General features: G+C 40.4%; 1 protein-coding gene across 1 annotated transcript; it reads left to right on the forward strand.

Moving 5' to 3' along the window:
• The first annotated feature begins 2,372 nt into the window (after positions 1-2,372).
• Positions 2,373-11,819, forward strand: LOC111875684 (sex peptide receptor). The gene is made up of 3 exons (XM_023872110.2): positions 2,373-3,864; positions 9,225-9,556; positions 11,075-11,819. Exons 1-3 carry the CDS (start codon positions 3,200-3,202, stop codon positions 11,446-11,448), a joined length of 1,371 nt encoding a protein of 456 aa, XP_023727878.1. The 5' UTR covers positions 2,373-3,199; the 3' UTR covers positions 11,449-11,819.
• Positions 11,820-15,456: the final 3,637 nt, after the last annotated feature.

Below are 15,456 nucleotides of genomic sequence, written 5' to 3' on the forward strand. Positions count from 1 at the left end.
TACTTTTATAAATATTACGAAATTCTGACAGGCGCTACCACAATTTCCTTCGTGTCTAGTTGAGAAGGGGATGTTTCACATTTCGTGGCAGGCGTGTATTTCACTGTCTTGAAATAAGCCTATGCGATTTTGAATAAAGATGGCAACGGGGACAGTGGGCCGTTAGTTTACGACAAGACGGTATCAAAAATTTTGTTTCCGGGGACAAAATGAGATGTCGGTAGAAATGGATGTAACTTTGTCGCTCTGTTCGTAATGACATCTCATCCTATTATGAGAATGTCTCCTTTCTTCTCTATTCTCATTTGCAACATTTTCCTGCATTCTGTTATATAAGGAAGTATATAACATCCACATGAAACAAGAAACGTTCATGATATATATACCATGAAGTAATGTAGCACAGTGAACAACTGTCTTGTGTGCTCTTTCCCGTCTCACAGGCTTAACAGTGTCGTGTACAATGAAGAGTGCTAATTACTTTCTAAGCTCAGTAATTTTTGCAATCAAGGTGCGGAAGGCGGAATTTTGCATCTGGCCCTTTATCTACAATTCTCACGCACTAAAACCTGTACATCTCTGCGGTCACATTTCCTTCTCGGTGACACCTTTGTCTTGAGTACTGCCAGCTTATGCATAAATTTTGAAGAAATAAATGGAAAAAACTGTCACTGTGCTTCATTAGTTAAGCACTATGGCGTGAATACATATAGGGGAGTGGAGGCATAGCTCCACCATTCTCGACCTCGACAATAGCTCAAGGTGAGTGGTCAGTTTCATGTACCTGGCGCTTTAACCCAGGCGATATTGTCCCCGGTATCAATTGGACAGGAGGCTGGCTGGATCCCAGAGTCGGTCTGGAAGCTGTGGAAAAGAGAAAAATCTTGGCATAGTGGGAATCGAACCCGGATCGTCTTTGTGCCGACTGAGCTATCCCGAATCATTCTGAAGAAATAAAGAACGCAAACAGTAGCGCGATATATAACACATATAGGAGGGATAAGAAATCATACACAATTTAGTCAAAAACCCTGAAAGGGAGACACCATTTACGAGACCTAGGTATAAATTGGGGGGGGGGATATTAAAATTTATCTTGAAATAATACGGTGTCAGAATGTTGGGTAAATTAGTATGTCTGAGGATAGGGTTCACTGGTGGGTTCTTGTGAACATGCTAATGAGTCTCCGAGTGCCATAAAAGAAGAGAATTTTTTGATTAGACAAGCAATTATTATCTTACGTAGGACAGGGTTTCATAAAGCCAGGGCTCTTGAATATATAATAACAAACTTCCGGGTTTCGTAGAATTCGATGAATTATTTAAACATCTGGATCTCTAGTACATTCTGAAGGGCTCTGCTCCATGGAGTTTGAACGAAATTGTCTACTGGGATCAATTCGCCATTCGAAAAAATGCGTTCCATTCTAATTGTGTGATCACTCACTCATGGAGCTGAGTCCTTCTTGAGAATCCAACAGTCGCGCAGCTACTCGAGAACTTCCCAGCATTTTATGGAACCCGAAGGTTCATTACCGTGTTCACAAGAGCTCTCCACCGGTCCCTATCCTGAGCCAGATCAATCCAGTCCATACCATTCAATCCTATCTCTCTAAGATCCATTTTAATATTATCAACCCACCTACGTCTTGTTCCCAATGGTGTGGTATCGTGTAAATATAAACGAACCTCGATGGGTTCATGGCATGAGTTCATGCTAACACTCATCTTGCTTGTGTTGTTACAGATGTCGGTGTGAGTTCATGCTAACACTCATCTTGTATGTGTTGTTACAGATGTCGGTGTGAGTTCATGCTAACACTCATCTTGTTTGTGATGTTACAGATGTCGGTTTGAGTTCATGCTAACACTCATCTTGTTTGTGTTGTTACAGGTGTCGGTGTGAGTTCATGCTAACACTCATCTCGTTTGTGTTGTTACAGATGTCGGCGTGAGTTCATGCTAACACTCATCTTGTTTGTGTTGTTACAGGTGTCGGTGAAGAGGACTCCAGAAGCTGAATGCACTATTTATACTGGAAAACAATGTACTGAACGAACACAATACATCTACGAAAGTATGAATTACTTAAGAGTTAGAACTTTTTTAGAGGAACTCGTGCGAAAAGTTAGTTACGAGTGCAAAGTGGCGTATTGAAAATTAGAATTGACAGTTCAATCAAAGTGTATAACTTAGGCATACACGGAGCGAATGAACAGACACGAACATTTACGAAAGTTGTTACAAACAGACAGTGCTACACGAAGGGCAACGAAACTGTTGTCGGTCCATATGTTTAGATCGTCAGAATATTAACACATGTTCAATGCAAAATGCATACAGCATGATGTGTTTCATTCTGCATCGTAACTCGAAATTTGCTTTCCAATAATTTTTAACCCTGATCTTGAAAATTCTGAAAGAGGATATTCAATCAAATAAACTTTGCGCATAAGCATCATACCGATTATAGAACTGAGGACAAACGGACGTTTTCTAGAATTGTATCCATTTAACACAGCCTTGCTGTATCCTAATGATGAAAGTGAAAAGCGGTTTCTTATTCTGTCGACATTCTGCTTCAAAATGGAGAGCACATCAACTGAGTGTTTGTTTATGTGGACATTTGCGAATTTCATGAAATGTAACTTGTGATCATGTTCGTAAATTAATTATCAACTAAGAATGACAAAAGACTGATCGATATCTAGACAAATAATTACCAGTCCTGTACCATACAAACGAACAATACAGTGTTTGTAAACATTTAACAAGCGGCTGCCCTGTCTTCCAATGACTGTGGTCTGAAGTTGCAACCACGTATTTGTGTGATAATGTAAACTATTCTTTCAAAATGCATTTCCATAAATGTCTGAAGGTCCTTATTAACTACAAGTTTAGTATCTAGCACCAGGAAATTTAGAAGTAAAATTCATAACATGAACGTGGTATGAAATGGATTTCCATACAAGTTACAAGTATACTAATAGAAAAATTCTCTGAAATTTTGTGACATAATATTGTTAAGAACATTATACAAGATCAAACGCATTTTAATGAAAATTTGCTAGATATTGCCTTCGTAAACTGAAAACCATTAGTCGAAGGAGGTGAAACGAATGGACATGTATTTGAAAAACGTCTTTGACACAAACTGTTCGTGTCCGATTTCCTTCTATTTGTGTCATACCAATTATTTATGCGGCACATTTGGCCACGGAGAGATGACAATGAAAGAAACATGAATGCTACTTTACGACCATTGTTGCAACATTCTAGCTATAGTTTAGCACGTGTACTCAAAATACTTCTCATTATGGATGCGTTATCTGGAAACTCCGCTTTCAACAACTCGTTGGCAGAGTTGGATGGTTTCGATGAAGAACTGTTATCATCTGCTCTTCCTCAGACTCAATCTCTTCTGGAACATTTCAACATCAGTGACATTGAGAAGATGTTAAACATATCGTCGAGGCCTGTTTCAATCATGAGCCAGTGCTACTGCAGCGGCACCATGCGGGAAGTTTTGGTATCGTACAAGTCAGTGCACGGGTATTTCAGTCTGATCGTCTGTATATTTGGCACCGTGGCCAACGTGCTGAATGTGGCGGTGCTCACTAGGAAGGACATGGTCAGCGCCCCAATCAACAGGATCCTAACGGCTCTCGCCATTGCTGACATGCTTGTCATGCTGGAGTATGTGCCCTATGCGTGCTACGCGTACCTGGTGCTACCTGGGCAACTCTACATGCCCTACAACTGGGCAGTGTTCGTGCTCTTCCACTCACACTTTACACAGGTGCTGCACACCATCTCAATCGGCCTGACCCTTGTTCTGGCCGTCTGGAGGTATATCGCCATCAGGTGAGAGAATTCCGCAGGATTGTTCCTTTTGAAACATTAAGCGCACCTACATAATATTTAAGGCCGGTCACGGTAGCCGCGCGGTCTAAGGCATGTACTGTCTTCGCTCGCTCGGAAGCCTGGATCGTGGGTTCGAATCCCACTTAGGGCATGGATATTTAGTTCGTGTGTGTGCGTTTTTCTGTGTCTGTATACAGGTAGAGGCCTTGCGATGAGCTGATCACCCGCCCAAGGAGTCTTACCGAATGAGTAAGATCTAGAAAAAGTGAACGGAGAAGTTCATGGAGGTAGGCCTAGGCCCACTACGGCTGTAGTGCCAAGGGGAAAAAAAAACATAATATTTAAAAATTCAGATCCTACCTCATAATACATGGTTCGTCCATTACGAAGACCAAATGCTTAATTCTGTTAGGGAAATAATAGCTTATTCGGAAAATCATACAAAGACATAAATATATTATGTGCGGAAAATGTAGAATAACTTAACACTATCACTCATTTAGGGGTGTGACTATAGACGGGGTTTGGTTGGATGTTGGATTTACTGACCACTTATACACACCTTTCGGAACGAGAAGAAATTACAGAGCTATCGCTGATCTCCACACTTTACAAGCCACTGCGGCAAATACTAAGTCTTCTCCAGCTTGCAGTGTCTTCAACATCCGCTTCCTGGTACCGGATGTTAGTGGGGATTCTTCAACTTCCAGCGCTCAGGCCCTTCCGTCAAGGTTCCAGTACAGAACTGCTTGCCAGCTATCAAATGACCCCGTTCAATTCGGTCTGGGGTCCTCGGTATATGGCCTCGGGGTGGACCCAACAGAAAACGCAGCCTCCAACAGTCTTTCTGTTGTTGTTATAGGCGGTTGCCTAGCGATAGGTCGGATGTCGCCGACATATTTACCGGCTGTTACCAAGAAACGGGTCTAACAGTACCGCCTATCACACGATCATTGCAAAGCAACGGCTGTTGTCGCGTTGCTCCTTTCAAGGTCTTTGCCTAGCAACGGGTCTATATGCCACAACGTTAAGGCAAGTTGTACATGTAGTGAGCAATGCAATTTAAAGGGTTGACAATCACCTGAAAGACCTAGACGGCAGAAGCGAGGTTAACATTAGATAACTGATTTTAAAAGGGCGCGGGAGGGTATGGATTGGCTCAGGACAGCGGCCAATGACGGGATCTTGTGAATACGGTAATAAATTTTCGCGTTCCGTGAAGGGCAGGAATTTTCTTTTTCTGAGATGCCCGACTATTACAGTCTCAAGAGGGACCGTGCTCTATGAAGTTAGTTTATTAACGATGCTGCATCAATCTCAGAGTTATTTAGTGCCGAATAAGGTGACAGAACGACAAACAGGTGAATCTGCAGGACTTATTTCTACGTACTTTCTCAAAATTGTTCTAGGGAGACTGAGGGAAAACATGATAAAACGCAGCAAAAATCGCTAACGCTATGGGCTCAAAATTTATAGCAACATCTGGTTAAGCTACACAAAAAAAAAAGAAAACGGATAAGTGAATGAATAAAGGACGATGAATGTTAATTACACACGTGTATCATTAATTACTCAATATTGTCATTATACTTCATAACAAAAAATAAATTTATTTAGCTCTTTAAGTGCACAGATACACAGACATGACTGCTATGGTGATTTAAGCGTGGTGTTTGGTGTACGAGTTACACTGATCTCGGGTTCGTATCCCACTTAGACCATGTATGTTATGTTTTTTATAGTCACTCTTTAAAGGTGAATCCCAGGGTTATGAAAACACCCACTTCTTATAGTTAAATCCCCTTGCGAAGAGGAGTATACATACCTAACAAAGTTCTAGTGTTGAACCAATATATTCGTACTTTAGAGCCTAAACATATGTACTTAAATAATAAAATTTTATCTGAAACCGCTGTCACCTATCTAACGAGTTAAGATAGAATGTTGCACAATTAAATCCGTCATCTTGACTTCAATTTGTGTCGCTACAGTAATCAATAAAAGCTACAAACGTTATGAATAAATTCCAGAGCATGTTACACGGTAAGGCATTCAAGTGCAAAACCCTATGTGGCTAAACTTGGAAATCTGTATTATTACTTTCCAACACAAAGTCGCTTTGGGACACTTGATTAAATTCTATTTGAAAGTTGAAATTGCCTTTGACCCCTGCTGTCGTGCAATTCTCCACTCCTGTTTCATCATGTCGCAGAATCTCGACTGTTTTTGTCACGGAAACAGGACAAAAGTATGAATGGCTCTGGTTCAGAGCTGTAGTGATTCACCTCTCTGCATTTTATGCCTCTATGAAGAGCAGATAACGTTTACTACCTTGCAAACTGTAGCTGCAGCATATAATTCACCCTTCCGGATAGACCGTAGTGTTCTATTTTAAATTCCAGGCTGAAGGCGACAATTTTGCCCGTGGTTCTGTATATGTGTGAAGCGTGGTCTCTGATATTAAGAGAGGAACATAGACTGAGGGTGTTTGAGAACAGGGTGTTGAGGAGAATATTTGGACCGAAGAGAGATGAAGTGACGGGAGGTTAGAAAACCTGCATAATGAGGAGCTTCATAACTTGTACTCCTTGCCACATATAATTATAATGCTAAAGTCATGGAGGACGAGATTGACAGGGTATGTAGCATGTATGGGTGATAAGAAAAACGCATATAGGATTTTGACGGAAAAGCCAGAGGGAAAGAGACCACTAAGCAGACCAAGACGTTGGTACTAGGATAACATTATTAAAATTGGTCTAACATAGGATGGGGTGATATAGACTGAATTGATCCGGCTCAAGATCTGAACCAGTGGAGGGCTTATTTGAACATGGTAATGAACCTTCGAGTTCCATTAAAAGTTTGGAAATTTTGAGTGGCTGAGAGATGGGCGGCTTCTCATTAAGGGTTCATCTACATGGAATCAGGTAGTGTTAGGCTGGAAGTGACAGAGTCTGTTCACACTACAAGCGGATACATTTAATAGGCTACTACGTATACGACATAGGCTTGTGCATTTGCATCGAAAAATTCCCTCTTCAGATTTTATACTTGAGGCCGATTAGTAATATGACATGTCAAGCAGCGCAGATAAGATATGGCCGCGCCATAGCTCAAGCGGTTAGTCGCTGGCTTCCCACCGCGGCGGCCCGGGTTCGATCCCGGGTCTCGTCAAGTAGGATTTGTGGTGGACAAAGTGGCGCTGGGGCAGGTTTTCTCCGAGTACTTCGGTTTCCCTTGCCAATCTTCATTCCACCAATTGCTGCACAATCACCCTCACTTATCATCTGGGGCTGATACAATAGGCCAGAAGTGGCCGCAGTACAAGGGACTTAGTCCCACCCCACTAGCAATAAAGAAACGCCGATAAGGCACTGTTCTGGCCCTCAAATGGAAGTCTGGATTGGTATATCTGCCAGGTCTTTTCTTTTTAAACTTCCTGTGTTATTCCCACAGTAATAAAGATGAAGCTATCTTTGTAACAGGCTGTGGAGACTCATAGGGTTGTGAGCCGTCGATGCTCCCATATTTTGTAGACAATCGGCTCATGGATGGCGATGTGGTTATCAGCCATACGCCCCGGCCGCCCTTTAACCCCAGGAAGATTCCTGGTACTTATTTCTGTTAGAGGCCGAGTCGACCCCAGGGCCATAGTGCGGCTGGAAAGATTTGATTAATTGAAAAATCCAATGACCTCACTTGGAATCGAATACGCGTCTTTCCTGTTTGTAGCATAGTGCCTCAAACAACTACGGTACTGCGTGCCCAGTCCCATATTAAAGAAAGGTAAGAATATAGAGGACTCTATTTCAAGCCATCCTCTATTCTGAAAGTGAATATTTTAGGATATAATTAGCATGATAATGGTTCTTGAGTGTTCCTTAGTCACTTTCGCTGTAATTAATCTCTCAGCTCGCTCCCGGGAAGACAGACGTAATCTTACAAGGTTCTATGAGCTTAACACGAAATTACTACGTGCCATTTTGAAACTCAAACGTTATTCTTGGAAACCAAACACAGAGAGGAATGCTTCACTCTGTTTTCAATCTGAGAAACAGTAGGATCTGTACAATGTAATGCAAACTGACTGACTTTACGATACGAATCCGTCTTTGAACAGCTGTTCAGAAAGGCGCCCGCTAATACATTCAATACCAAGTGCGGAAATTTGAGTTTCTCACCACCTCCCCACAGTTTAATCAGTATAGATGGCTGATATCTGGTCACATAGATGTTAAAGTTCTACAATAGTTTCTGTGTCTATGGGTGACTTCAGAACCTAACGCTTACATACCAGAATAATTTTCGTGTTTTCTTCCTCCTATCTTCTTCTCCTTTTTAATCTCCTACTTCTTCTACATCACTTATCTTCATAATCATTCATTACTAATATTCGTATTTCTCTTTCTTCTCTACCTCTTCTCTTTTCTCTTCCTGTCCTTTCATCTCATCCTCCATAACCTTTACTTCCTCCATCACCTTCTCCTTCTAACATTCTCATGTTTAATGACATGAACCACACAATTATGCGTTCAGTATTCGAAAGGGCTGAAATGCAAGTGTAATATTCTTTTGTTGGTAATTTAACGATGCTGTCAGTAACGAGACTATACAGCATCGATGATGGAATTTGTAGTAGGTTGCAATCTGACAGGAGGAAATCAAGGTACTCTGAAAAAAAACTACCTGTGCCACTTTCTTCACCATAAATCCCACAATACGAGACCGAGGATCGAACCCCAGTGAGAAGCACACTACTAACATCCTGCGCTACTGAACGGAAGCAAGTAATATATCCTTTAAGAGACTGGCTGAAACCACGAAGTCCTCAGTCAACCAGCTTGTTGTTGTTATTGTTTTTATTGGAGAGGGTGGGTTTCCCCATGCACTTAGATCAGATATTGGTCCATTGTGCGTCCCCCTGTGATATTCTACCAGTCTCTATACCCTACCGGTACTGGTGCGTACCATCAGTCCCGACTCAGCCGGCGAGTTCGGCCTCTACTGGCTCAGCGGTATCTCGATGCTTCCCCCATCTACCAGAGGCGTTAGAGACTACTGTTGGGCGGGAAATGTCCTGAATTTGGCTCAGAGGTCCCACGGCTTAAAGTCCCTCCCGGAGGACTTGTTCCCTGAATTTTTCCGCCCTTAAAAATTCCACGACTTCCGCCGGGTTTGAACCCGCGTACCTTGAGTCACGAGGTGGGAACGTTACCCCTAGACTACGAAGGCCGCTCAGTCAAGCAGCTTACTTTCGGCCCACGAATAGAAATTGAACAAAAGACAGGTGTGGCTTATTACAGTGAAGTCGTCACGATATCACTTCTGGAGCTATAACGTTCCCAAAATGCTTGCAGGTTCCCACAACGAAGCCATATTCTATGTTCTGATAAACGGTGCAACCTTGCCATCGGGATCGGCTACACGCTGCCCCTGCTGGTCTGCATCCCGTCCTACTTCATGTTCAAGATACAGGCAACGGTTGTGTTAGAGAATGACGAGGTCATAGTTCTGTACCACGTGGGACTGAGCGGGGTGGCCAGGGAGGATGACGAGCTGCTCTACTACATCAACTTCTGGATCTACGGCATCATCATTAAGCTACTGCCCTGCGCCATTCTTACCGTCATCAGCTGTTGGCTCATCAAGGCGCTATATAGGGCCAACCGCAGGAAACAGGCCCTCAAAGGCAAGTAGCCCCTCTTCCTACATTCTGCAATATGGCTCTTTCCTAAACAGAGAAGGTACTTTGTGCAACCTCCATACCAAAATATAAACCTGTGATATTGAATTCGTTCTCCTGTATTTGTTATTCTTGAAAAGCTAACAGTCTTTCAGCTGATCAAGGAATTACCTGTCTTCCAAGGAAATCCAATGTTTAAATGTATGCACAACGAGTCACAAGATGCGGTCCACACCCTTACATTTTAATATTATTCTCCCATCGATGCCTAGGTCTCCAAATTTGTCCCTCACCTTGAGGCTTCCCAACAAAATCACTGCATACATCTCTCGTTTTCCCGGTGCTTGTTACATGCCCGTAACATCTGTGTCCTTTCCTTGCTGATCCTAATAAAATTAAAAAAAGAATGCACAAAATGAGGCTCCTCATTACAAAATTTTATCCGCCCTCCTCTCAATTTATGTCTCTTAAACTCAGATGTTCCTCTTACCAAGACATGGGTACTTTGTTCCTTGATCCTAAGAATGGACACTAGTGATCCTTCCATTGAAATATTATATTGCGTATTTCCACATTAGTTCCTGTGCCGTTGTAATACATCACCATTTAATATACACGTATTTTAATAGACACCATTAAGTTATAACACAAATAATATTTATTTATTCAACACCCCGACAAGTTACAACTCTCAGTCATCATCAGAGATCTTCTATTAGCAAATACGTTTACTACAATCACATATCTATACATAGCCACATATTTATTTTTAATTGTAATAAAAGCCTATAGAATGGATACACACTCTTGCAGAAACCTTGAGTGGTAGTACTATAAGTTCTGGCTCAAGAACACTCCTGATGCTTATTATTTTAGAACAGAAATGTGTCGAGGTGTTGAAAAAATAAATATTATTTTATGTTGAAATTTGATGTTTATTAAATTATGTTACATGCTAAGTGGAAGGTCACAATGGCCACAGTCACTAGTGAAAAAAAGTAAAGCTATCCCTGTAACAGGCCATGAAGGCCCATAGGGTTGTGAGACGTTGAGGGTCCCACATTATCTAGACAATCGGCTGAAGGATGGCGGTAAGGTTGTCAGCCTTACGCGCCGGCCGCGCTTTACTCCCCAAGAAAATTATTTCATTAATTCCTGGTACTGATTTCTGTTAGAAGATGAGTCGACCCCAGGGCCATTGTGCGGCTGGAAGGATTAGGTCAGTTGAAAAAAAAATCCAATGACCTCATCGGGACTTGAACCCGCAACCTTGTAGCATAGTGCCTCAAAGCGACATAGGGGTAATGGATCCAACATGACTCTCTTCTAAAATCAAGCTGGAGAACATATATTCGTCCGACATGCTGGTACCCATTTGGGGCAAAACGTTGTGTCACAACGCATAAATTATATTGTGATTAAATTAATATTAATGTTGGGGTCCAAGACAAATACCTATTGTAGTGATTCTCTGAACAGAGCAGGATATCCATTATATCATAGTTTTGCCTTTTTTTCCCGCAGGATACAACAATTGCAACGCTGCAGGTTTCTTGGCTTCCGAGAAACGAATCGTATCCAAGTCCGAAAGGCGAACAGACAGAACCACGAAGATGCTTGTGGCCGTCCTCATGCTCTTCCTCATTACAGAATTCCCTCAAGGTATACTTGGACTTCTCAGTGTAGTCCTGGGAAGATGCTTCTTCCGAACATGTTACTATTTGTTTGGTGAAGTTATGGACATATTGGCACTTCTAAATGGTGCCATCAATTTTATATTATATTGTTCGATGAGTCGACAATTTCGTACAACTTTCGCATTGCTGTTTAAGCCTAGAATGTTGAGGAAGTGGTCAACGCCTGCCTCACAGACAGACGTACAAAGTACTTACGTCTGATACAGACCGAACAGCACAACCACATTGCGGAGTTTCCTAAGACTTTCAAGTCGAAGAAAGATTCCTACAGTGTCTCAGGATTGTGTATGAATTATCTGTCAATTAATAACCTCAATATTCGTAAATATATTATAACGAATGTTTCAAGCATTTTAGATCTAGGGAATAATAAAGTAATTAATTACATTACAATAAATTTAAAGTAATAAACGTAGTTAAATCGTTTATCGTTTGAGTGTGTATTGGGAGTTTATCGGGAGAACTGAGAGTAAGGTGTCATAAAATGTATCGCTGTGACAAACAATGTTAATTACATTAAGTATTTTTATGTAAATACTACATATAACCATTGATGAGATCTCATTTTTCGTGAGAATATACAGGTCTTGTTCCATCTACATTTGTGAGGAGGTAAATGACACCTTTACACACACACACACACACACACACACACACATATATATATATATATATATATCGGTTTCAGAACCTGGCTTATAATGGGTCCGGTGTATTTATGAAAAGTGTGCCCTAATTTCATTTTGTTTTAGGAATATTCCATATAACAAAACAGAACAGTATTTCCGTGTCTGTCCTAAACGGACGTGCCAGATAATATGTTTTTTAGTAACCAAATATTATTAATCGGCACATATTAAATGTATTTCGAAGGAACTCATGAAACTTCATGTTTTCGCGAAAATAGTGCATACATTGGAATGACAAGTTTTCTGCCATTCCCGTAATAGGCAGTGTATAAGAAAATATGAATATTTTCAACGGCCACGATCAGATGCACAGCGTCGTTTTAATTTCCCTCAATTTCATTATACCTGTATTCCTAGGACGGTTTTGGCAAATGTGACACAATTTAAATATTACAGGTTTGAACTCCACAAATTGCTAGATACAAAGTCTAATCAACAGTTGATAGTTATTCAAGAGGTCAAAGAGTTCTCTCTTGTCTATGACATGAATGTCCATGGCCATACACACAAAACCGGACATTTCACACTATAATGAGCTAGTTTGATACAATTTATTTCACACCTGGTTTCTCTAAAATCTATTTCACCACGTTATACCTTCTCTTGAGATATTTCTCCCAGCATTTTATAAGTATTTCTAGTTTCCCTCCAAATTCATTCTAATCCCTTCTTGATCTAACCAAGCTAACAAAATTAAATGATGGGTACAAATTTTAATAACCTAACTATATTATATTCTTCGTGTCTGTATTTCTTGCGGCTACTCTTTCTGGCCCAGTTTAGTTTATCTGTATTAGTTTAGTGTATTTATTAACACTCTGAAGCCTAAAAGTAGTCGAAACAACATTTAAAATCTCAGTTCCTCCCTCACAGGAAACACATCACGTCTCCATTACAAAGACCAGCCAGATAACGCTGTTTAGCCAAATAATCGATGTTCTTTCTGAGAATCATACGAAACACATAAAGACATGTTGGTAAAATTCTTTTCTTAAAATGTTATGGCGGCTGCTATACATAATAACCACTGTGCTTTAACCGACTAATGCCGCCGTAATTTCTGTACCTGAATATAGCCTTCATAATCTGGTTACAAATATTATTTCTAAAACCTTGGTTTAATTTTATCATATTATAAAGATCCAAGACATATTTATAAAGAAATTATATAGATTATATCTTCTCAAGTGAGAGGCTTTTCTTAAAAGCAGTATTAAGTTTCTGTCTCATGACAACCATTCACGTCAGCTGAGACCTCTAAAACTTGCTAACAGAGTTTGTAACACCTCCTTATATTTGCAGCCTATACATCTCATAATCATACCACGTTCATTACGTTTATGGACAGCAGATGAAGTTTCGTATGTGTTTGAAGCGTAACGTATTGCTGGGGGGGGGGGGNGAAACACTGTCACATAAGATTTGACGTTATGCACTAAGGTTATAAATAGTGCTCACTGTATTACAATTTGCCCTTTTGCATTCACGTACATACAGTACATGTGACAGTGTTTCTTGCTCATACTGGTGCGCCTCTGAAGATGATTGTATTGAATCGAAACATGTAAGGCGAGTGAAGACCGAAGTGTGGTGAATTTGTGTGTCGCACTGGACTGTAAGTTATCTATTTTGTGATAAGGTTGGTAGTCAATGGACTATTGTCCTTCCACCTATTTCCGGTACTCTGACGTTTGGGGGGGGGTTGATGGTACCGACGTTTCGGCAGACTTTTCCATGATCTTTAAGGTGGTTTCCCCGCAACTTCGATACCTATGTGTAAAACTAAAAGGTGTCACATCCTAGAAGACCATGGTCTTCATTCCACCGTGAGAACCTCTGATAAGCTAATGGAACTTTGTATTTTGTGTATTTTTGGCCTTGTATAGTCTTCAAAATATGGCACAGTTCTTACATCGTAACTATCCGAATTACACTCTATTACAAGAGAAACTGAACAAGAACAAAACGAGAGCGATTACCAGAGATTTCGGTTCAATAGAAACCCGTCCGTGGCCCACTGAATTTGTTAAATGGTTTGGAAGATATTAGAGCACTTCTTGCACAACCCGGATAGCTCCCATTCTTTCTATCTCTGAAGAAGGCATCCAAGAAGGCTGATTTCAACTGGACACTGAAATGCATCTGCTTGTCCGCCATTAAAATTGCCAGAAGAACACGGAATTCTGCGAGAAATATATGGCCGGGCCATATAGGTATACACCATTGGACGGGTTTCTATTGAATAATTTTCCCTTTCTGCTATTTTTGCACCGCTTCCGCATTGAAATATGGCACCGTCTAACAAATCCAAAACTGAAATTCGTCTTTCATTATTTCTTCAAAAACAAGAAAATGAAATGTCTCTACCTCAATACTACACTCATGAAGAGCACAATGAAATCCCTTTCATATTACTACATCACGTGTTTTTGTATATATTAATAATCAAATGTTAATTAATCTCAATGCACTATAACGCGCATAAATAATATATATAGATTCCATTGAGAACATTAGATGCCGCAGTTGGAGAGTGTGTGAAAAAGTTTATTTCTTAAGGAAAATAATACACTCACAAATAAAGTTGCCATGTCTCAACCGCAAAGTTGTTTATGACATGAAAGACTGGCCTTGTAACATCTCTGGAAGCTGGAAGTTGTAAGAGTGATAGAACTAGCACCGAAAGTGATGGCAGGTGAACACGCATATCATGAGAAGGCAAGAGGTTAGTGGGAGTACCATACTAAAACATTTGCTTTAACAGAGACAGGCAGCATTCTGACCTGCTTCACCTCTCTGCGCATTGTTCGACAAAATAGACTCGTCCGTGTTCATGACCACGTCCAAAAGAACGGAATGCTGTTCGTGTGCGCATGCCCTCACCCATGGTGCTAGCTCTAATACTTTACACTAAACTACAGCGTGTTCATTAATAACAGTGATATAAAGTTTCATACATATAGTGAAAGCACAGAGAACTATAGACATGCTGAGTTGAAACCCATCCCTCCGTCCTCTTTTAGTATAATGAATACAGTGACTTAGGAAACTGTTCAAGTAATTTCAGAAATTGTCCGTCTCTTGCAAGTAGTGTTAGAACTTAATTAATTCGTATTGACGCGAGTAATTTAGCATTATATATAAACAAAGCAAGACTGTGGATTCCTTTTTGTAGATGATATCGTATCCTGTAAATTGTCTATTGTATTGTACTCCTACATTAAGTTAAAGCCATATGTACATAAGTGGATTTTAAGAACAACGTGTAATACAAAGATTCAAAGGAAAGCGTGAATTCATTATGTCAATCGAGTTTGTTGATGATAATTTCTGTCTTATGTTCCCTGCAACGTAAGTCTAGATCAGTATATTGTCAATGGGTTTGCAATTGGCCATAAAACATTATTATCATCAATATCAACACTTCGGTAGAATTAAAAGAAAATATCGCTGTTACTGGTGGATTGATAATGTGTTTGTTAGATAAAATAATACTTTTAGTAAATTTTGTATGTACACT

Source organism: Cryptotermes secundus, unplaced genomic scaffold, assembly GCF_002891405.2.
Source record: "Cryptotermes secundus unplaced genomic scaffold, Csec_1.0 scaffold342, whole genome shotgun sequence".
Classification (NCBI taxonomy): domain Eukaryota; kingdom Metazoa; phylum Arthropoda; class Insecta; order Blattodea; family Kalotermitidae; genus Cryptotermes; species Cryptotermes secundus.